This window comes from Musca autumnalis, unplaced genomic scaffold, assembly GCF_047663935.1.
Source record: "Musca autumnalis isolate F117 unplaced genomic scaffold, ASM4766393v1 scaffold_1, whole genome shotgun sequence".
In the NCBI taxonomy this organism is placed as follows: Eukaryota; Metazoa; Arthropoda; class Insecta; order Diptera; family Muscidae; genus Musca; species Musca autumnalis.
The window spans coordinates 2700775-2724747 of NW_027411644.1; the positions used below are offsets into that span (position 1 = coordinate 2700775).

The 23973-nt window shown below is 38.3% G+C and overlaps 1 protein-coding gene across 2 annotated transcripts; it reads right to left on the reverse strand.

Moving 5' to 3' along the window:
- Window positions 1-8531: 8531 nt before the first annotated feature.
- On the reverse strand, window positions 8532-23514 carry BRWD3 (bromodomain and WD repeat-containing protein). 2 transcript variants are annotated; one of them, XR_012408590.1, is made up of 16 exons: window positions 23304-23514; window positions 23033-23091; window positions 22917-22946; window positions 22416-22475; window positions 16484-16730; window positions 15610-16417; window positions 15448-15544; window positions 15075-15389; window positions 13086-15014; window positions 12765-13024; window positions 12532-12702; window positions 12170-12443; window positions 10464-11615; window positions 10092-10326; window positions 8945-10026; window positions 8532-8886 (listed from the first exon to the last, which is right to left on the reverse strand). XR_012408590.1 is itself a non-coding variant. In XM_073957445.1 (15 exons), the coding sequence occupies exons 1-15, from the start codon at window positions 23344-23346 to the stop codon at window positions 9017-9019; spliced, it is 6690 nt and encodes a 2229-aa protein (XP_073813546.1). In that variant the 5' UTR covers window positions 23347-23514; the 3' UTR covers window positions 8532-9016. The 2 variants fall into 2 exon arrangements, 1 of the variants encoding a protein (XP_073813546.1); XM_073957445.1 differs by having other exon boundaries at window positions 8532-10026.
- Between the last annotated feature and the right edge of the window lie 459 nt (window positions 23515-23973).

Below are 23973 nucleotides of genomic sequence, written 5' to 3' on the forward strand. Positions count from 1 at the left end.
AAAACGATTTACTAATAATTATATTAATTTTTGTTACCAAAAGAATTCTTTAAAATTTTAAAATTTTGCTTTTTTGTACAAATACATGCATAATACCAATTAGACGTTACGACACATCAGTTTGCAATTGTGGATACGACAACGCCAATCGTAATAAAGCCCCCGGCACATACGGTCCGTTGTGCGACGCGTTGGGCGTTGAAAACAACAACCACATGAAAAATGTGTAAGTGATGGCAAGTTTGTTCGTGAATTTTTCATGTGGTTGTTGTAACGCGACGCTCCACGCGCCGTATGTGCGGAGGGCTTAAGGGTGATTATTTTCTTCAATATCGGTAGCTTCTATAGCTGTACTAAGAAAACCAGCGTTTTTAAAACAATGGTCAGTTGTTTCCCTTTAGATGTCTAATTTCCGTGCAACTACGCACGCAAGTCATACGATATCATAACTACATTCTGTTAAGTAGTTAACCATTTCAGGTGAATTTAACCGCTAAATTCACACTCAATGAACTGGAAAATGCTATGGAATACAATCCTGAGCACAAATCTTTGCTTTCTTAGAATTTGTATAAGCCGAACTGCGCTTTAATGGGAATTTATCATTAACATACCCCGGTTGTTGGTAAAATGTTTATATACATACTTTGTTTCATAAACATTTGTGCATAATGCATCTTTTCCAGTCTTTACAGTTCTATGTCTTTGCATTGTTAAAACAGAATTTTACAAAAAGTAAACATAGAATGTAACTGATAGGTTTAAGTTAACTTAGTTTAATTTCCGTTAATTTTAAAATTTAAATTGTAACGTAACGTTTTATTACGCAGTTACTTTATGTAAGCAACAACAAATACCATGTAGAATTCTCTTCATCATTCTAGTTCTTACTTTACCTTTCATTAATGTGCTTTTGTTTGTTTTTCCATAATCATGTAATTATCGTTTAGTTTGCTTCTTGCATTTGTTTGTTGTTGTAATTACGTCATTAGTGTGCTTGTCCACTTGTATTGATCTTCGCCCATGTATGTGAGTCTGGTTGTTCGCTTAGTGCGAATGTACGTCTGTGTGCTCGTTGCACAGATTCGAGGTGTTGCCAGACGTATTCTAGAGGATTCTTGAACGAGGGAATTTTGAGATAAATACAGGTGGAACCAGCAACGACGAGTTAGTTTAAGCGTTGAACTGAACAGATCGGTTAAAGAAGAGTTGGGTGCTAACTAGAGACAAGCTGTGTGCTTAGTAATTAAAGTCGGTTCCGAATAAGTGTAATAAAGTAAATAAAGCATTGTAGAAACGTAATCTAAAACAAACCCTGCTTTATTTGGTACAAATCGTACTGGGGAATAAAACGACGCCTACACGGAGATTAGTTAAATCTAATTCCGTAACAATAGTAAAGCAATGTGTGCGTTCATAAATGCAGCAAAATGACATGTCTCTTTTTTGACAAAGTCAGTGTTGGCAATCATATTGGATTCGTCTTTTTACGATTTTGTCAATATCTGCAATGTAAAAACTGCATTTATGAAGTCAGCCTTTAACTTATCTTGATGCAATTTTCATTCTAAATGCGGTTTGCTTCTATTGTTTAGTGTACACATTAATAAGAGCGTAATGAATGTGTTTTGTTTTTCATTTATTATGTAAACATCAATGAGAACAAGTTTGACAAAAAATTCGTTATAGAGAGGTTATTTTGTGTGAGATTTTCCACTTTCGTTATAAAGAGGTGAAAATGGGCTGAAAAGCTGTTTCCAATTTTTGTTCGTTATAAAGAAAAATCGTTATATGGAAGTTCTTTATAGAGAAGTTCGACCGTAATTCGAAATTATATTGGATTTCTCAAATTGCAAATGACATAATTCGAAATTCAAATGAAATAATCAAATAACAATTGAAATTCTTCGATTTACATGTGAAAGTTGTGTAAATGCATCAGAAATAAAAATGACACATGTTTGCTTTTTACCTGCGCTAAAAATGCGTATTTTTGACGTTTTGAAACACGTTGCTTCCCAGATGTTAAGTGTAAGGGCGTTATGAAACATAATAATTTACACATTTACAGTCATTTGCCAAGCAACTGACGATACGGAAGTCAGCCCCTCTTTTATTGTCACCCCCATTTAGTAGGCAATTTTTATTGTATATAAACCGCAAATTAACTTTGCATATTTTGACGGAATATTGTTTTGAGGACCAATAGCAAGAGATTTGCACAAAAAAAAACCGTACAGTTTTTTCATAATTTGTTGTCATAAGCGAACAATTGTTCAGGGCAATCATGAATAAAAATTCTGTGCGAAATTTGTTCCCTTTCCCCAATTTCACAAATTTTTATTCCCATATTCCGAGGGAAATATTCATGATTGCCCTGAATATGAAATTTTCTACAATTTGGTTTTTGCAATACATTTGTTGACTAACTGCATGTAACACCTTCTTATCATGCCATGACTCTGGAGCGATATTAATGAAATTTGAATTGAAGGATAGCTTAGGGGTCGATCATCGATAACAATTATCGTTGAGTGGCGTTGTCAGTTGTCAAAATTGATCCACGTATGGCAACACTCAACTGAAGTTGCGAATCTCAGTTGACGAAGCGGCTGTTTTTCAGCAACCACCAATTTTCAGTTGCAGTGAACATTTTCGAAGAAACAAGAAGTAAAATAGAAGGAAAAATAAACATTTTGTTAACAATTACTGATTCTTTGCATGGTAGAACAAGAAAAGGTAGCAGCAATACCCAGCTGACTGAACTGGGCTGTAGTGTTAGTGTCAAATTCCATACGACATTTTATATATTTATTTCTATGTTCGATGTATAATAGGGATATATATTTTTTGAAGAAAAAAATTATTCATCTGAAATAAAAACAATTTCCCATAAAGACTCCTTCATATCAATGACATGTAACATCCTCCAGGTCCGAACGACATGTCGCACACTAAAACACCACTTATAGAGGCGGTACAATATTTGTTAATATGTGTGGTATTTTATTAAACTTGAAAATAATAAAGCCCTAATAAACATGTGCTTTTTGTTTTCAAAAACAAAAGATTGAAACAGCTTCTCTTTTTTCAATGAATTACGAGCGACCCCAAACATTTTGGCAAGAATTCTACTTCCTGCGTGATATTGTGTATTTAGTGGAATGATACGGAAACATTCAAACTGAAAATCTAACCAGTTTTCATTCATGTTTTTCAAAATATTCAATCAAATGTGAAGAATTATTAGTTTTTTAAATTCCAATAATTTATAGACATTTCCTTATTTTGTTTACATTTATATTTGACACTAACGTTCCAAACAAAAACAAATTCCTTTGTGGTTGTTGTTCGAGTTGTATTTGTTGTAGTATTAGGTTAGGTTAGGCTAGGTTAAAGGACGCGCAGCTGTCGTGTTGGACAGCCACTCCACTCGGAGACCTTATGGTCCATTGTGTTCATCCTATAGTAAGGGTAGGAGAAAAGAAAAGAAATAATAGCATATCGAGTTTAGAAATAGGAAAAAGGAATAATTAAGTAAGTTAGAGGATAGTTGAGAATGATTAAGTAAGTGCTATGGATTGAGAGATTGTTTGTAAGGAGAGAGAGAGAGAGAGCGAGTAAGGAGGTTAGCAGTATTAAAATGCTGTAATTTGTTCGTTTTGAAGCCACTTCAGACCCTTGGCGAGAAGAAGCAGTGTTGTCGGCTCGGCTTGGCAGAATGTTGTCAGAGATGATAATGTGTGTTCACCCATTGTTTGAACTCTCCTGGTCCTGAGCGTTGGACAACGGCATAATAAGTGCTCAATCGTCTCTGTTTCTTCTTCGTCTTCGCATAATCTGCAGTAGTCCGTGGGGTCATCTCTATCCCATTTGCAGGTCATTGATCTTATCCTGCAGTGTCCCGTGATAACTCCAATCATTAGTTTTAGATCGGGTTTTCTCATAGAGAGTAGGGAAGTGGTCTTCCTTTTAGAGAGGTTGGGCCAGATTGCCTTTGATACCTTGCAGCCAGGTTCGTTATTCCAGATCTGACCAGCCTTCTCCCTGTATGTTTGTTCTAGGAGCCGCATGAAGTGACACAGGGGTGGCCTGATTGAGTTATCGATTTCGATGTCGTTTGACTCAGATCCGCGACGTGCCAGTTCATCCGCCTTTTCATTTCCCTCGATGTCGCAATGCCCCGGGACCCAGCACAAGGTAACGATTGATCGTAGGGCCTCCAAAGCTTTCCTGCAGTGCAAGACCGCAGCAGATTTGATTGAATGGGATCTAAGTGACTTTAGGGCCGCTTGGCTATCCACATAGATAGTCACCGGTCCGGCTATATCCCCTTCCATGTTTTTAATCAATTCTGCTGCTTTCGTGACCGCAAAGATTTCGGCTTGGAAGACGCTACAATTTTCGCTTAGCTTGTACGAGATCCGTAAGTTGAGAGTATCGCTGTAGACGCCCGCTCCTGTTCCCTTTTCCATCTTGGATCCGTCGGTATAAATCTCTATACCGGGTAGAGGTAGGGAGTTGTGGGTCCAGGCTTCTCTGTCAGGTATCCGAACTTCAATGTCGTCGAAGTGTAATTGTGGTGATATATAGTCACTGATTACCTCCAAACCCACCGATAGTCCAGATTGTCGTAAGATAGCAGCATGGCCGTAGTCGAAGTTACGCCATGAATTTAACTCCTTGAGTCGGAGAGCAGTCTTTGCTGCCAACTCTTGTACTACGATATTCATCGGATGAAGATACAGTAATACATTGAGAGCAGCCTGTGGAGTGCTTTTCATGGCACCGGTAATTAGAAGAGATGCCGCTCTTTGAACGACATTAATCTTACGGAGAAGGGATGTCTTACTCAAAGCATTCCACCATACCAATGAACCATAAGTTAGAATGGGGCGAACTATGGCCGTAAAAATCCAGTGTATGACCTGTGGTTTCAAACCCCAACTCTTACCAATAGAGTTCTTGCAAGAATAAAGGGCTATAAGTCCTCTCTTGGCACGTTCCTCGACATTCCTTTTCCACGTTAGTTGGTGGTCCAGGATAATGCCAAGGTACTTGGCCTCTAGGGAGAGCTTTAGGGCCACTCCATCCAGCGTTGGTAGGGTGAATGGTTTGACTTTTCTCTTGTTCGTAAATAGAACCAGCTCTGTCTTAGATGGGTTCACCCCAAGTCCATTGTTGTGTGCCCATCTTGATAATTTGTCCAGAGCTCCTTGCATGAGTTCCGATAGCGTTTGTGGGAACTTCCCGGTGATCATTATGACCACGTCATCAGCATAAGCTACAGTCTTTATACGTAGTTGGTCAAATTCCTTAAGTATTTCGTTAATCACCAGGAGCCACAGCAGTGGTGATAATACACCTCCTTGTGGTGTGCCTCTGGTGACAGACTTCCGAATGGAGGTCTCACCGATATTTGAATTGATTATCCTGCCGCTAAGCATTCCATCGATCCAATTGATCAGTGTAGTGGAAACACCTAAGTTCAAGAGTGAATTGTGGATGGATTCGAGTTTGACGTTATTAAAGGCGCCTTCTATATCTAGAAACGCTGCTAACGTATAGTTTGAGCCCATCATATTCCTCTCGATTAAACCAACGACTTCATTAAGTGCAGTCTCCACCGATCTGCCTTTGATGTAGGCGTGTTGGGCAGGACTAATAACACTGTTTCCAAGTTTGGACCTTATTCCTAGGTCAAGTAATCTTTCTAACGTTTTCAATAGAAAGGAAGATAGGCTGATTGGTCTGTAGTCTTTGGGAAGCGTGTGACTTGACTTCCCCGCTTTGGGGATGTATGTCACCGTGACCTCCCTCCACAGAACCGGTGTGAACGATAGACGTAGACAGGCCCTATAAATATGATCCAGGTGTGGTATCAACACCTCCAATGCATTTTGTAGCATAGCAGGGAAGATACTATCTGGACCAGGTGATTTAAAGGGCTTAAAAGTGTTTATCGCCCAAGCTATCTTTGTGTGACTTATGATCTCCTCGATGACACTCACTTCCCCTGTGGCTTGGTTACACATTGGTGGATCGGCTGAGCGATCTGGTGCATCCATGCAGTTGGGAAAGTGGGTTTTGGCCAGGAGATCCAGAGTTTCTAGACCGGAGTTAGTCCATGTGCCATCAACCCGCTTGATACTGCCGATGGATTTAGGGTCCTTCGACAGTACTATACGAAACCTGGCTACATCCTTTACTCCCTCTATAGACTCGCTAAAGCAGACCCAAGATCTGCGTTTAGCCTTCTTTATTTCGCTGTTGTACTTATTGAAAGATACCTTGTAGTTCTCCCAATCTGTGGACAACTTCGTTTTGTTGGCTTTATTGTAGAGCCTTCTGCTAATCTTCCTGAGATTAGCCAGATCTTTCGACCACCAGACCGGTTGACATCTTCTGCCTGGGTAAGTGAGTGGGCAGGCGGTCTCATAGCTGTCCACCAAAACCTCTGTCACGTGATTCACTGCACTATTAACCTCTGTGGCTGTTTGGGGGTATCGTGACACTCCCAGCTTGGAGCTTACTAGTTCATTGAATTTGTTCCAGTCGGTTTTCCGTGGATTTCTAAATGGTGGCTGTCGAATGCCATTAACAGAGACTTGGAAGAATATCTTCCGATGATCCGAAAAGGAGCATTCTTCCGATACCCTCCAGTCACTGATAATAGATTCGTCTTTATTAGTGAGGGTTATGTCTATAACCTCCCCCCTGATTCTATTTTGAAAAGTGTATTCACTTCCCCTGCTGCATATTCTGAGATTATATTTTAAGATAAAATCGAATACGGACTCACCTCTGGCATTTGCGTCTCTGCTGCCCCAGTGGAAATGGTGAGCATTGGCATCACATCCTAGGATGATGAGGCAAGTGCTACCCATCTCTTTGACAAGCTTCTCCACGTCATTACCCGGTGGGTCAGGGCTCTCGAATGGCATGTAAATGGACGAGAATATGGTGGCTCCATGGGAGCTGCATTCCATCCTTACAGCCGTAATATCACCTCCGCTGAAATTAGAGAGGAATATTAGTTTAAGACTCTTCTTAGCAACTACACAGGTTCTTACCTTGTCCCCGTTGGATGTGGCGAAGGTGGTGTAGTTGCTATCGTTTAACCCAGCAACCTTATTCTTGTATAAGTAAGGCTCCTGGATTAAGACGATGTCAACTTCAGACTTCTTGAGGGCTAGAAGAAGTTCAGCAGCAGCCGCTTTGCAGTGATGCAGATTAATCTGCATTATGCGAAGCGGCTGCTGCCTCCGTTCCTCCACTACTTTCGTCCTAGGCGGAATCTGATCCATCCTAGACCAAAATGTAGTTTGCCCTCACGAGTCCTTAAGTACTCTTGCCCCTGAGTGTCTATTGACACCCTGATGGCAACACCTCCATTTTCCGGATTGTGGCTGACCAGATTCCATGTGCTGGTCCGGAGATTGGGGTTTTGTCTGCCGAGTATGGTCAGTATGCGCGCGGGATCCACAGGTGGAGGTGGCACCCAAGCTGACAACACTCTTCTGAAAGGGACCTCGTTGACCCCAACGACTGCCAATTGACATCCCTCCCAGAGTTCGCCAAGACCCTCTATCGTGGAAGTGAGGAAATCCAGAGATTCCCTATTTTCACAACAGATGACCCTAACGCCTCTGTATGGAGCGGCACTGCCAAATTGGGTGTGTTTAGGAGGTTCCCCTTCTCCTGTATTGTAGTATTAACTTTACCTTGTATTTATTCTACCATGGATTCTTTGCATCATTAATTAATTTTGTGTATCAATATGGTAAAAATAACGACAAAGCAACAGTTCGAAATATTAATTGATAAACTGAGTGAAAATCCAAACTTAGCCCGAGGAGTTCGGGTTTTTGGTGAAACCAAAGCCACAGCGGATGAAGCGTGGAGGTCCATTTCGGACAGTTTAAACAGCGATGGACCTCCAACACGAACACCTGAAGAGTGGCAGAGAGTCTGGATTCACTTTAAAGCAAAGTTGAAGAAGAAAATGGCTCAAAATAAAAAAAAAACTTCAACGCCACTGGTGGCGGTCCATCACAAGAAGTGAATTTATCGTCTTTGGAGCAGACAGCAGCAAATCTTTTGCAAATGAATTTGGTGACAAATCCAGTAGGTTGGGACAGCAAATATAACTTGACGATCCAAAGATTCAATGGCCAGGTTATATTCCAATCTTGGGTTGTTTTCCAAATTTGCTCGAAAACTCTATTGTCCAGAATACACAAAAGAGTTATCCAAAGCGCAAATAATTTTAAAAATAGTTTTTTTTTGCGAATAGAGGTCACAAGTTTGAAAAAACACTGATCGATAACATGTTTATCGACCACCCAGTTGAGTTGACATTAATGGTACAACATTTCATCTCAGTCGCGCAGACAACTGACAACGCAACTCAAGTTTAGTGGCAATGCAAGATCGACCCATTAGAGTAGAATCTTGCAGTTCTGGAACATACCAGTTGTTTACTTGTTTTTTTTTTTTCGTATAAATACACACAAACACAGTTTACGCCATTTTTATACATATTTCTTTTGTAATTTTATTAATAAACTTAAACTGTATGTATACATTAATGATTTTTTATTTTCAATAATAAATATAAATGATAAGCCGGGATGAAATGACATCAGCCTGGAGCGTGAAATAAACCATAAAATTGACAACGCAAATACGGCGAACGAAAATGTTAGCATAATGGAACTTCATTATACCTGATACACAACGCAGCGTTTGGGACCTTTGTTACGATGAATGAAATGAGCTTAGAAGAATTTGAAAAATTTTATGTTACTTATTTTACAAATGAATCAATATAAGATGGTAATAAGAGTCGTTGCCATATAGTCAATAATGGGTTGAGATGTGGAACTAAAACATAAAAACTAAATAAAAACGGCGTCGCTTGTAGAATATTTATTAAACATACATTTACCCATGTATTACGAAATATACAAATAACACGCGCGCCTGAAAACACAGTCGCAGGAATTGCTTCTTTTTATTCCTTGAAAATTCCTCTCGCTTTGGCAGTAATTTTACGGACCCGGCCTCTGCTGCTAACACTGACGAGTTGATCATCATCACTGTCGATCGTACTCGCGCCAACGTCATCGTTAGCGGCTGAACTTCCAACTGCAGACGAATCGTTGCGGGATTTTCGTCCTTTGTTGTTTGTATTGCCGAATTCTTCGTCGTCGCTAAGTTCATTGTAACGTGGTCGCTTTTGGTTACGAGCACCCCTTTGGTTGCGGTGCCGCCCACTATTTCTGGTCCCTCCATCTGTGTTCGTTTTTTTGGGTCTGCGGGATGTATGGCGTCGGGTGCTGGTGTATTTTTCGTCATCGTCGTCCTCTTCGGCTACAAAAGAGTCATCTGATCGTCGTCGTTTAGTCCGAGGCTTTCTGGTGTTCCTCGATTTAGGTACATAAGAAGTTAAGGGCTGATTGTCTTCCGAATCTGATTCATCATCGCTGACAGACGACTCGGTTGATCCACCAGTGCCCATATCTGAAACACCGTCTTCTTCGTCTTCATGCAAGTGTTCGTCAGCAGAGGGTTCGGTTAGGGAATTCTCCTGGCTGAAACGAGACCGACCTCTTCGTACACCCACAATAGCATGTTGCGTGTCTTCTCTGCTATGATCAGCAGTAGCTGCCGTAGTCGACGTAGGCATTCCACGTCTTAGACGTGTACTGGCTGAAATCAACATTGAATTCTCCAAGGGTTCCAAACTAATGTCCAATTCGTCAGCATTTCGTTGATGCCTAGATAGAACCCGTCTAGAATTACGTAAAGCTGCACTGGACGTTGACGGTCCCGGATCACCGACATAATTGTGATCATGAACTGTGGGTTGCGATGAAGAGGTAGCTGTAGCAATATTCGATGTTGTGGATGTGGCATGGGAGCGGGTCATATGCGCGGATGTCATTGGAGCTCCAGAAATCTTAACCGTATGTCCATCTTCACGTCGCTGCAGATGTGTTGGGTGTGGTGTAATTACTTTTCCTAAGAAAGAAAGGAAATATTGGAATGCAAATAAGCCTCATAATTTTCGACGCAGACGGACTTACTTTGTTGTCGAGTCTGTGAATTTTGACTGGATGCCAACGGCTCGTCATCACTGTCATCATCATCACCGGAATCATTTTGTGGTTCAACAACTGTATTACGGTTTGTTCGTAAGTGTCTTACTCCAATCGATGGTCCGGCAGCAGCCGCTGCTGCTGCAGCTTTACTCGTTGACGGTCCATTTTCATCCCGACTAGCGTAGTGGTTGGATTTTGTAGGCGTAGGTGTAGGTAGTATCTGAAAAAGGTTATTTACTAAATAACAGTTGTGTCTTTGATAATTATGTATTTTATATTTCTATACTGAAGCAGCGTAAGCGCCATTGTGTGTTAGAAGTTTTAAGCCAGTCAAAAAAGAAAAGAAGAAATACTAACCTCTTCAGCTTCTTCAGTACCTTCGCCATCGCTTTCAACTCGTGCCCATTCCATGATGGCACGTTTAACACTGGATCTGGTTGGGCGCGTAGCAACTTCCCGAGAATCGTTATCTGACTCAACAACACGTCCATTGCGCACAGGTAAATGATAACTGTGGTCGTTCTCAGCAGCCGTCCTGCGACCAACACCAACGGAGTTTGTTTGACTTACAGCTTGAGTTCTAGTATTGCGAGACGGACTTTCCAATAGTGAGTTTGGGGCATTGTTAACTTTACCCGACGATTTTGGAGGTCGCCCCTTTTTCTTAGGTGTGTGCGTAACTGTGTCCTGCGTACTCTCATCTACGTGTGAAACGCTCCCTCCGCCAGCACTGCGCCGATTTCCATTTTGCGCTTTTCTTCCCTTTCTGCCAGATTTCTTATGATTTTTGTGACTGTCCAAATCGAAATCCTCATCAGTGTCCTCGTCCGAAAGTCGGCGACGACTTCTTTTATTTCGTGGTCCTTGTTGATTCTTACGTCCGGATTTGTGATGTCTTTTGCGTCCTTTTTTCTTACGGTCTTTTTCTGGGCTATAACTTTCTTCCGAATTTTCACTTAAGCTATTATCCGACGAAGTCGATGAGCTTGATGAAGCACTATCACTTTCATCTTCATCGGAGTCCGACGAGGATGCCGTCATTGCTTCTTCCTCCTCATCATGATCTGCCACTCGATTTCTTTGTCGGGATGCTCGAGAAGTTCCTGGCTGTGAATCGTCGGCATCATTCGCCCTCCTGTGGGATGAAGATGAGGTAACTCGATTTGAGCTTGAAGTATTTGCTATCGCGCCGCCACGACTACTTGCCCCTCTCGCGTTACGTTGGTTGGCGCGAGGCGGCTCGTTGTCGTCGTCATTATCATCATGGTTAGAAGATTCCTCTGAACTGCGTATTCGTCTCGTATTTCTACTCGAAGTGCCCCTTCTCCCTGCTGAGCGTGTCCTATCGGACGGAGCACGTTTAGTAGGGCTGCTGCTGGATCCCCGCCCAGATGTGGCGCTGCGCGATTTGTTCTTATTAGCTCGTCGTCTGGCAGCTTTCCAATTGCTAATGACTGTTTTAATGTGGGACTCGAATAGAGCACTAAGACGTAAGGTCATTGAATAAATCTGTAACGAAAAGCACGGGGAATGGGATTTTGAAAGTTAATTACAATTTAAATACACGTTCATGCAATATTTTCTACAAAATGCTTTTGGTGGTTCCACCATTTCTCTCCAGAATTAACCTTACCGCCAAACATTCCTACAATCATGATCGTCATTCATTGTTATGGATTTATGATTAACATGGGTTAGATAGGTGGTGATGATTTGATGAGATTTTTGGGAAGCATGTCAGAAAGGAAAAGTTGAAGCACAATATTAAGTATGATATAAGTATGAATCAAATTAAAGCAAAACAGTCGATAAGAAGTTACTAAAACAAAGGACCAAAAGACAATCTCTTAATCTTCCAATTTGGGTGTTTTGTACCACTTTTGGTGAGCAATAGTAATCACCTAATAATGAATTGACGATCCATATAAGTATAAACACCCATTGTGAACAAAAGTGCACCGCCAGATGGCAAAACGTAACGGTTCGCCACCACATAGTAGGTAAAAAAATTGTGCACTTTTGCTTTCATTGTTGCTATTCGGAGATAATCAAGGAAAACTTACTCTTGAACGCTTATTGGTGTTGTAATTCTTAGAATTTTGAAATATTAATCGGACATCCTTTGCAAAGTCTAATGGATCTTCATAGTTGCCTCCCAATAAGTCTTCCTTCACTGTACGTAAGTCCATTGGTGTGGATATAATCTCTAGGTAGTCGGGGAATTCGATCGTATCCACGGGTTCTCGGAAAGGTAGTGAGTCTGGACGCTGTAGCATCATTTCTAACAACTGCCGGCAATCGGCACGCCAGTCGCCATCTGAACGCATACGATTCGATCTGTGAAATATACGTGATGGTGAATAAAATCCTCGAATTCGATACATTTAATCTGAATTGCCCAGATAAATATTATAGGTAATCTCACCTTCTTGTTGAGGACATGTTATGGCGAGCCTTGGCAGCAGCTGCAGATGTTGACGGACCTGTGCTGGTTGACGGTACTACATCTGACTCATTGTCGTTTTCTGACTCGGATGAATGGTAAACGTCAACCAGTTGATGATATACTGCCGCAACGTCTATATCATTTGGCTCCCTTCAAATTAATTGATAGATTTAGTCAAAAGTAAAGCTAATTTTACAAACTCCATATTTTACCTTATAATACGAAGACACAGATCAGTGATAATTCTGGCATGTTTCACAATATTTGTGTGTCTTCTATTGTACTTTTCAGCATTCGTCGCCAAATAACGTACATCAAACTGGGCTGAGGTAATTCGACGGTAGAAATGATTTTCAAACCTTGATTTAATGGTGGTCAAATCAATTGGATACTCTATTAAATAAGCATAGTCTGGATATATATTCAAATCAACAGGTGCCAAAAAGTGTTCTGCAATTGATAGACGCATCACCTGAAAATCATGGAAGAATTTTTCAAAAAAAAATCAGAAGAAGTGCCGCAATTAAACAAACCTGTTCCAAGCCGTTAATAATGCGTCGACATGAGCCATCGCGATCGCCACGATGCCACTCTTCTGATTTTGGCTGATACAATGTTGCACGAATTTCTTCTGGTAAAACCGGCACAGCTCCCCCGACTTCTTCGGGAAGACGATTCTCATCAATGGGTTCCATATCCCATGGACTCATATACTCATATTCTCCATTATCCCACCGAACTCTGAAACACATAAATGGAGAATCGGGGAAATCCGATGACAAGGCATGCCGTGATTCTATCTGACCCATCCACCAACCGTCACCAATCATACAGCGGAAGCGATCACCAATAGACCAGTTACGTTGAACGGCTAAATCATACGTCTGACGCAAAACTATGAAGTCCAATACGTCGGGCATATCATGATACTTAATCTTGAATGTAGTGCCAGTCATATTTCCGTCTTCATCTATTATGGCCAATTTGAGGCAGCACAGTCGCGGGGGCCGAATTTCATACTTAATGCCAATTACCCTGACAAGTTCTTTATCGCGTAATGTGTGAAAACTCCAAGGTTCTGAGCTGTGTGATACTTTGTAGACCTTTTTCATGCGAACTGCATCAATGTAACGTTGATGCCCCTGTCTAAAGTAAACCACTTCATCACCCATTTGTGGGTAGTATGGAGCTTTTCGGGGGATTACTTCCGAGAGCCATTCAGCTGGCCTATATAATTCAGGAATTTCTCCGTTTGATGCTGCAGGTGGTATCAAGACCTTTTTGCCCTTTCGTGCTGCTTTTGCAGACGTAGTTGCCTGTTCGGTAGTATCATCACTGCTGTCATCGCTTAATGTTCTCTTTCGAGATAGAGGCTTACGTTTAGAACGCTTGGGGGGTTCTAAATTCGGTCCTGGAGTATCAGCTACCCAATCGGAATAGTCTGATGATTCTGTATCCGAATCTTCCGATGATTCATCCAATTCTTCAATATTCGAATAGCTAGTGTCTCCAGACGAGTTGCTGCTCTCTTCCTCTTCTTCTAATGCTTCAGGCACTGATGGTTCGTCGATTTCTTCTTGATCTCGTACGGCTCTAGTTCGGTACGCAGGCTGGTTTGTTTGCTGTCCCGCCGGGCGACCACTACGTCTCCTTCCAATTCTGTCAGATCCGCGCGTATTTCGGTTGCGTCCGTTAGCAGATTGCGAATTTACTACACTTGCGGTACTTATCATAATGGGACGTCGACGCATTTCACGTTTGTATTCTTGCATTTCATATTGTCCTGCTGCGTAAACAGTCTGTTTAAGATTTTGTAGCTGCGCATATTTCATGGGGCGCACGTATATTCTACGAACATATTTAAGAGGAGCTGACTGTTGAGATTGTTGTTCGGCTGGAGGTCGACCCCAGGTAGTACCCTGTCGGGGCTGTTGGGACGATTCTGAAGTTCGTCCATCAACTGAGGCATTTCGAGATGTGCTTGGACCGTTACCCAGGACATTGCCAGAAGGGCGATTATTAGAGTCTGGTGCTGCATCGTGTCCCTGACGATTCGCCAATGCTTCTATCATTCGATCTAATTGCGACCTGTTCGCCCCAGATGCGGACGGACTTTGCTGATTTACGTTGTTTCCACCCTGGCGATTTGCCAAAGCAGCTATCAGACGATCAATGTGAGAATAATTCCCTCCGCTCGAACCATTTTGGTTATTTGCACCATTTTCTTCTATGATGCCGTCGGGGCCGACTGCAAGATTCGGTATTAATTGATCTGTTGAACAATGTTCCCTTCCCGGCACAAATCGCTGGAATCTGGCTGGATGGGGGTTACCATCTGAGTCGACCAAAAACGGTGGTGGCATCAAATGTGGCATAACCTGTGTTTGTTCGTCAACAACATGGTGCGAAGCATCTCTCAACAGAGGTCTGTAATCCGTATGAAAGAATAACTCTGTGGGAAGCTGAAATGCAATCGATTCACTTTACCTCTACGTCATATTAAACATATGAAAATAACTTACGATTTTGTATCTGTCAGGACCTACACCTAATCCAAATATTATTATATGTCCATGAGAATCCGTAGCGGCAATCATTGTTCCATCTGGGGACCATTTTGCATCGAACACTCCGCCATGACCCTGACCGTCTATATTATTTACAAAATGGGCTACAGATTCACCTTTATCAATGTCCCATAAAAAGACCTGGCCATCGTGACCGGCCGATAGTAAAACGTGCTCGTTTTTGGGATTCGATTCCAATACAAATAGTTCATCTTTGTGTCCACGTAAAACGCAATGCAGTTTGGCAGTTTTTGCATTCCATATTTTAATCTTAAATAAAAATTATAACTGACTTGGAATATCAAAACTAATGACAGTGTCTACTTACGGTGAAATCGTTGGCTGCGGTAATAACATATTTGTCAGAACAATCCCATGCAACCATAGTGACTTTCAACTTTTTTCCTTCTTCGGGTTCCGGACATCTGTATGGGGGAAGGTTGTATATTATTATTATGAGGGTTGCAGTCATATAGATTACTATTCTTACGTTGGTAGACGCTCTGTCATACACAATTTAACGCTTTTCCACTGTTGCGACTCAAAGGTCCAAATGTGAGCAGAACCGTCTTTGCTTCCCGAAATAAAACGAAGACCACGATGAGACCATTGGACGGAATCTACGGCGTCAGTATACGCTTCCGTTTCTAGAATACGTTTTGGTCCATCTTCTGACATAAGGTAGACGCGCACATGGTGGTCTGCTGAGCCAGCTGCCAAGAACATCCCGCCAGGCGAAAAAGATGTGCACATCATTTGAGCTTGGCCTGGACGTAACTTTTCATGGTATTGTATTGGCTTTGGGGCGAATGTTATTTTCTGACCTCTCGGTGTCGAATATTGCCAAAATGCTATGGATCCATCAGTACTAGTTGTCACCAAATATTTTAGATCTCCTCTTGGAGAAGGGCAAAAATTGACGGATGTTATCATACCCGTGTGGGCCGATAGCACCGCAATTGGAGATGTGGTCTGTAAATCCCAAACTCGTAAAATTCTATCCAAAGAGCCCGCCGCCAACATCGTATTATCAAGATTTATTGCAATATCAGTAATTTCGGCCGATGCCCCCCGGAGAGTGGCCAAAAGACGTCCGTCCATTGCTGACCATATTTTAATAAGGAGATCATCAGCCCCGGTTATAATGTAATGGCCCGTACGATCAAAAAGAACACAATAAACAGATGAAAGATGGCCCACAGTCCGACGTAAAAGTTTTGTTTTGGAAAACAAACTGGTGGGTACTAAAAGTTTCCGTCGTACGGGTCCCCCATATTCCCGTCCAATTAATACTTTTTCTGAAATTATAATTGCACATAACCCAATGAAATCTTGACATACTATAAAGATATGTAACTACTTACGAAAATTATGTATTGGTTTTGTTACGGCTGAATCTGGCAGTGATACACCATGTAGTCTTGTGCAATAATCCAGTAAGGATCGAGATTTAAATATACTATCCTTAGTCCTTAGCAGACTTTGACGCCCTGCACCCAAAAGGGATACTAGTCCAGGCACACTGGGTGTCAACTCCCTATCCAAAATCGGACCAATACGACAGCAAATTTCGAGCAAATGGTTTGACCCAATGTGGGCATATTGTTTTTCCTGCAAAAAAAAAAAAAAAAAAAAAACAATTATTGCAAGGTGCTACGATAATAAGGTCATCCAGAAGGCGAATCCATCACAAAATACTATACTACGCCTTCATTTATTGCCAAAATTGTTGTAGCGAAAAAATATTTGGCCTTGAATTTGTTCTTAAAAAAATCATTGTGACCCTATATAAATAGGATATTTCATGTAACCTATAAACCTGCACTCTATAAGATATTAATCTTGATGTATAGAAGAAATAAATAATAAAAATGTTTATTTGTTTCATAGAATGCTATAAAAAGATATCAAACCCATTTGTGAGAAATTATTTTTGCAATATATCATAAATTGTTATTTCATTTTAAATACTTTAACATTTGAGCAAAACAGAGCGAATCGAGAGAGAAAAAGTAACAGTTCCTTTACTATGATATTTTAAATCTAATAATTCTAGTGTTTTTCTGCAAGGAGCATTGCAACTAAACGCTCTAAATAATCTAATATACCTGATATGATACTGTTACTATATTTGGGAGTTTTATCAAAATATGGACCAAAATAGGGCATATTCAAACTGTTTTCATATGCAAATAAAAATAAAATGTTCTACATACAATTATTTTCGAAAAGTACGGTAACGAAAGTATTGCAGAAACGTAAAAAAACTGGAACAAATGTCAAAGTCAGCGTGTCAGCCAATCAGAAGCCGGGGAACATGTTGCAACGTTTTGCTCGTTTTGTAGAAAGTTTTTAAGGAGAACGCTATTCAGCGCCATTTTTTAAATAGAAGTGAACATTTTTCAATGACGCGTTTTTTGAGGGAAAATAATTTTGGAACGCAACTACCCAGCAAACCAAATGTCGGATGTCCGACACATCGGAATAATTTCGGAAGCAAAATCGTACAGATTTCGTTCCGTTTTCTATACGATTTTTCGTAGGTAAATTCGTAGAGATTTCGTTCCGATTTCGAAGAAAATGTCGGAAGTAAATGTCCCTTCGAATATGATAATGTTTTTCTTCCGATTTCGATACAAATTCGGATCGATATGTCGGAAACAAATTTCCCTTCGCACAACAACCACCTTTTGTATATATCTAACAAGCAACATTTTAGTTGGATGTCGAAAAACAAAATGGTTGATTATAAAATTCGCATATACAAATTTTAAATATAAATGAAACATACAATAATTCATGCTAGTGCTGATAGACTCAACATATTAGTACACAAAGTTTACATTGTCAAAGACATAAATACAACAAGATAAAAAATTTTTTTGCTATCATTCATAAGTGAATGGCTTTTGAATTTAACATAATATTATGTTACGATATGGTGAAATAACATTTTTTTTCTTTTATACATTTTTACGTATTTAACCGAATTTACCGATCCAATTGACATGGAATTATTCATGAATAGATCCTTGAATTCATAAATTTCGTTTCTGATACCATTACATGAAATGTTCCTCCTTGGTTGCGATATTGATTTAACTGCAACCTGTTAAGGGTAATGTGTCTATACATAGTTTCGTAAACATTTTTTTGTTGCATGCATTTTGTCTAGTCTTATTTGTTCTATGTCTTTGACATTGTTCTACTATAACTACAAAATGATAACAACAATGAAAATCATTAGATACGTTTGAAATTACAATCTTCCAATAAAAAACATAAATTAAAAATCATCAATAAAAAAGAGGCGTCAGAGAAAATTTTTTTAAGCTGGGTACACATTCTCAGTTTTGAATGACAGCTTTGTTGTTGCTTGCTAGTGTGGTTGCTGGACGGTTGGACAGTAATCGATAATTGCGAAATATCGACATTCAAAACTGACAATGTGTACTGCTCTTTACGAAGAATTGGAATATACTTCAGATTTTCATACGACATTATTTCGAAATCCTTCAGAAATCTGTGCGAAAATTCGGAGGAAAAAATTAGCATTCCGAATTTTTCAAGGATTTTCTTCCGATTTCGTTTCGAATTCTGACCGAAAACGATCCGATTTCGATCCGACATTTCGTTCCGAAATTATGGGGGTTATCATGAACGGCAATTCCCCGTGAATTTTTTCACTTTCTCCCTTAAGTTGCAACGGCGGAAAGACGAAATTCACGGGGAAATTTCATTCATGATAACCCCCTATGTCAACCACTCCATACAACTTTCGTTAAGATATCGTTACGATTTCGGACCCGATATCGGACGAAGCGTCCGAATTTTGTTTCGATTTCGTTACGATTGGTTTGCTGGGTAATATATCGTCACCACAAATGCCCGAAGACGTAACTCACAAAACCAGAACTTTACAGAAGAAGCAAAAAACGTTATAAAATTAAAAACTGTTTTACGGAATATTAATCTTATGAACACGATTATATGGGATATTATCGATCATATACGAAGGGGAATAAGTAGTGAAACCAAAACCGCTGAATTGCTTAGTTTTGAGATCCTCCATTACAACAAAATCTGCAATATTATCCCATTTTCCGAAATGTCATTTCTTGAATAGGATCGTTGTTTTTGAACGTAGAAGCTTAAAATTTTGCCAGATCATGTATTTTAGCTTCATGTATCAGATTACGTCAAAAAACAAATTTCGATTTTCATATCGGTTACGTCTTCGGGCATTTATGGTGACGATATGGAGATTTACACATACATACATGCCGTTTTGTCAAGTAATTGTTTAGACACCACGAAAACAAGTGAAAAATGACAAATAGTTGTTTCCAAAATGTAATGAAGATTCCAAAATAACTTATGTTATCGGTGAATACTTAAAAATCATGACATTTTTTTTTTATTTATTTCAATTCTCATATGCCCAGTCTTTCGACCTTAAGGCTGTACACTACAATATAATGCCATGATAACAAATAACTCCAAAACACAATTACTAAGTATAAAAATAGGTGAAGTAATTATAAAATAAAAAACTATATAAAATTTAAAACATTTTGATTGCTTGAATTATAAAAGGGATGTTAAGCTAGTCCATCATGACATTACAGAGCTTTATTATAAAGTAAAGTAAACATAAATAAATAATATTATAATTTTTGAAATAGTTTGATTTTAGTGAAATTTCAAAGAAGAGTGTATTAAAAATTAGCATTAAATACAAACAATGGAAGAATTTGAATTACTTCGAAATAAGCAAGTATCAACAATAGAAGGACAATATAAGGTATAGAATATCCCTACTAAGACGGTTATAATATGGACGAAGGGTGTGCAATACCATATTAATTCTAAACAATGTCCTTTAGCACTTGTTTATGGACCTAGCTGGTCTCGTTTACTGTTAATATGGCCTGGTACTTTTTAATCGATCCGACAATCCCCAGATTAAGTTCTGCTGAAGGTAATATTTATTTTAATTAATGGCAATTCATCCTGGTGAACTAAAACACTCACAAAACGTTTTATTTTTCAGATATTCCCGGTTTGTGACATATAGGACATTGTTTACCTGTAATATGATGTGGTACCCCGTTAGTCCATATGGTAACACTCTTACTAGGGATATTCTATACCTAATATTGTTGAAACTTGTTAGTAATTAATCCTTATTAAGAATACAATTAATAAAATGTCATGATTTTTAAATTTTTACCGAAAACATGGGGAGTTTTGGAACCTTCATTACATTTTGAAAACATTTCTTTGACGCCTTGCATTACATGTTAATTATTTATTGATTTTGGCTATTATTGTTGAACTACGTAGGTAAATTTTTGATTTTTTTTTTTTTTTTTTTTTTTTATTTTATTTTTATTTTTATTTATTTTTATTTATTTTTATTTATTTCAGTTTTAATTCATTACAAAAGTTATTTGTTGCCCCAGCGCCTTGAAGCTTTATAGGGGCTTACTAAAAGTACAAAAATTCATAAAGAACGGATTCTGTATTATCTCATTTAAAATTTTGAATATGGAAACAATTCACATGAAACTGGTATGAAAATTTAAGGAAATAAGAAAAATTTACATCAAATTTTATACATTCAATCTAGTCTTAAACAAATCTACCAACTAAATTTTTTCCAAAAAAAAAATGGTATTTTTATCACAACTATTTGTAATTTTTCACTACACCTTTTTCAGATGTAATTCGAATCATTTTAGTTGTAATTCGAGAATTCCATTTGTAATTCGTAACATTTTATTTGTAATTCGAGAATTCCATTTGTAATTCGAAACATTTCAAATGTAATTCGAATTATTCCATTTGTAATTCGAATTATTCTATTTATTATTCGAATTATTCCATTTGTAATTTGAATTATTCCATTTGAAATTCGAATTATTCCATTTGTAATTCGAATTATTCCATTTAAAATTCGAATTATTCTATTTGTAATTCGAATTATTCTATTTGTAATTCGTATTATTTTATTTGTAATTCGAATTGTTTTATTTGTAATTCGAATTATTCCATTTGAAATTCGAATTATTCCATTTGTATTTCGAATGATTTCATGTGTAATTTCAATTGGAATAATTCGAATTACAAGTGGAATAATTCGAATTACAACTAAAACAATTCGAATTACAAATAAAATAATTCAAATTACAAATAGAATAATTCGAATTGCAAATAGAATAATTCGAATTTCAAATGGAATAATTCGAATTACAAATGGAATAATTCGAATTTCAAATGGAATAATTCGAATTACAAATGGAATAATTCGAATTACAAATAAAATAATTCGAATTACAAATGGAATAATTCGAATTACAAATGGAATAATTCGAATTACAAATGGAATTCTCGAATTACAATTAAAATGTTACGAATTACAAATAGAATAATCGAATTACAAATGAAATGTTACGAATTACAACTGGAATGTTTCGAATTACATATGAAAAAGGTGTAATTATAATGTAATATATTTTTTGGCCATAAAGGCTTTGTATTACAATATGAAATTAATAAATAAATAATTAATACATGAAAATTGTTCGTTTTCGTATTGTTAAAACAATTGAGGAACTGTATGTACAAGAATAGTTTTCGTTATCGCGGTGTGAAAACAATTCCTTGGCAAACTGTGTCTATTCAATAGCTCGTAAAATAATACATTTAGAATACAGCGACATCTATACGTCAAATATATTGTAATATGTTATGAGATGCCACTCGATGAGGGATGTAGTGTTTCACCGATCTGGCTACGGTGCCCACGAACAAAGAGAGATAGGAAATAAATCAAGAGTTTGTATGTATGAAAGCTATCGCTATCAAGAAAGAAAAAAATTACATACAAGCGAAAATTACATGATTTTGACAATTAAATTTTTGATGAAAATTAAATTATTTTACACCAACTTGGACATGTAATGAAAATTTGGCCTATCTTCAAAATAAAAGCAACGTTGAATTTTCTTACAATTTTGTAAAATTAACATTATTTGTTAAATATTTGTAATTAAATTGCAAGGAAATTCACTTTTTTATTAGCATCTGGAAAGGATATCTCGAGCAATGTTGTATATGTACATAACAATCAACCAACATGGCGTCCAATGTCTTAACACAACTATTTTTTCTTAATTTCTCTCTCTCTCTCTTATCAACTGTGCAAACGCATGTACATATTATATTTTCATTGTTATCCTTAAAATAAGTTTATGAACAAGAACAGAAATCAAAATGCATTTTTGCACTTACCAATTCTGCCAATGATTGATCATGTTCGTTGCCCAGCCAATCCAAACGCTTCGGCAGAACCTGCAACAAACATACACAAAGTCATCAATGAAAATATAAATCGAAGCAATTTTAGATAAATCTTCATATCAGCATCAGAAGAATAGGAGTTTACATCACAAGCACGTGCACACCTATCTATAACTCTTGCAGATATACCCGAGACAAACATTCATTTGACCCACATTAACAAAAATTCACCTATTCTACATCGATTCATTGAAATCAAAATAGACCGTGCGTCCGTCCCCCAATGTTTAAATCATTTTTCTTTAGTTTGGTCGTAGACATCGCTATAAGCGCACGTTAAACACGGATATGAACAACAAGTGTTGTTGTTTTTTACCAAACAGCGACAAAACAAAAATATTACGAGAAATATTTGCAAAACCGCCAAATAAACGTAAAACTGAAACAGATGATTTCGGGAGGCTCTTCGATGTTTTCACTTTTAAAACTTACCTTTTTGGCCTCAAGCTCCCGGATTAGGACCTATAAAGAGACATGAAAGGATTTGGTTTAGCTGGGAAAGAACATCTGGGCAATTGGCAGTTGCATGAACAAAATAAATTGCATACCTGTGCAGTTTCCTTAAGAGGACCAGCAGACAGAAACTTGGATATTAGGAAATATAACTCTGGAAGAAAACGTAGCAACGCTCTTGATTATAAATCTCGAATATTGAAGAATTGCAATAATATGTAGTGAGTACATTTTCCTTTATATCCATCCGAGATTCGCGGATGGAGTATTTTGCGTCTGAGTCAAGGAATACAAGCAGAATAAGAACTGCTGCACCTCCTACAGCAGCAAGTATAATGCGATATTATGGCTACATACATACATTACCTGGTGTTATTATTTTCTCCGCAATTTCTTTATTATTATCCATATTTCATTTTTGTTGACAAATTTAGATAAATTTTCAACTTCTGGATATGGTTTTGACTTTTTTCAGGCTTCGTCTTCTAGTATGAAAATTATTTCTCGCCTTTGCTTTTTCTTTCTTTCTTTTGGTAGGCAGATGGTTCTATAGATCGACATACATCATGGGATCTACAGATCGACTTGTTTTTCGGTTACTCGATTATTAGATACTTTTCCTTAGAGTAAGTTTACATTTACGAATTTTCGTGCTTTCAGTTGTCATTTCCATAAGTCAATTAAATGGTCTGTTCCTTTACTTTTAAAAATGGTAACAGTGGCAAAAAATTGTAAAAGTGGTAAACTGCTATCATATAAATGGTATGCTATTAAAAGTAAGGGAACACTTTACAGGTTAAAAATGGTAAGAAATGGTAACCTCGGACAAGTAAAGGAACAGAGCAAAAATCTCAGATTACCATGGTACAAAACATACGGTAAAGCGATAAAGGCCAGAACAGAATAAATCGTCGTTTGCTTTGCTTACTGCCCCAAATGTCAAATTATAAAGGAATGCCAGAGCCTCCTAAAGGATAACGCAGGCTGATTTGCAAAGAGGCTCTGGCATTCCTTTATAATTTGACATTTGGGGAAG

What these genes read in the sequence shown, in the direction of transcription:
- BRWD3 (XM_073957445.1), bottom strand. Translation starts at nt 23,346, where the DNA reads ATGGATAATAATAAAGAAATTGCGGAGAAAATAATAACACCAG. An exon ending in TTATTAACGGCTTGGAACAG is followed by an intron (nt 13,025 to 13,085) that starts GTTTGTTTAATT and finishes CATGATTTTCAG; the next exon opens with GTGATGCGTCTATCAATTGC. An exon ending in CTGTGTCTTCGTATTATAAG is followed by an intron (nt 12,703 to 12,764) that starts GTAAAATATGGA and finishes ATTAATTTGAAG; the next exon opens with GGAGCCAAATGATATAGACG.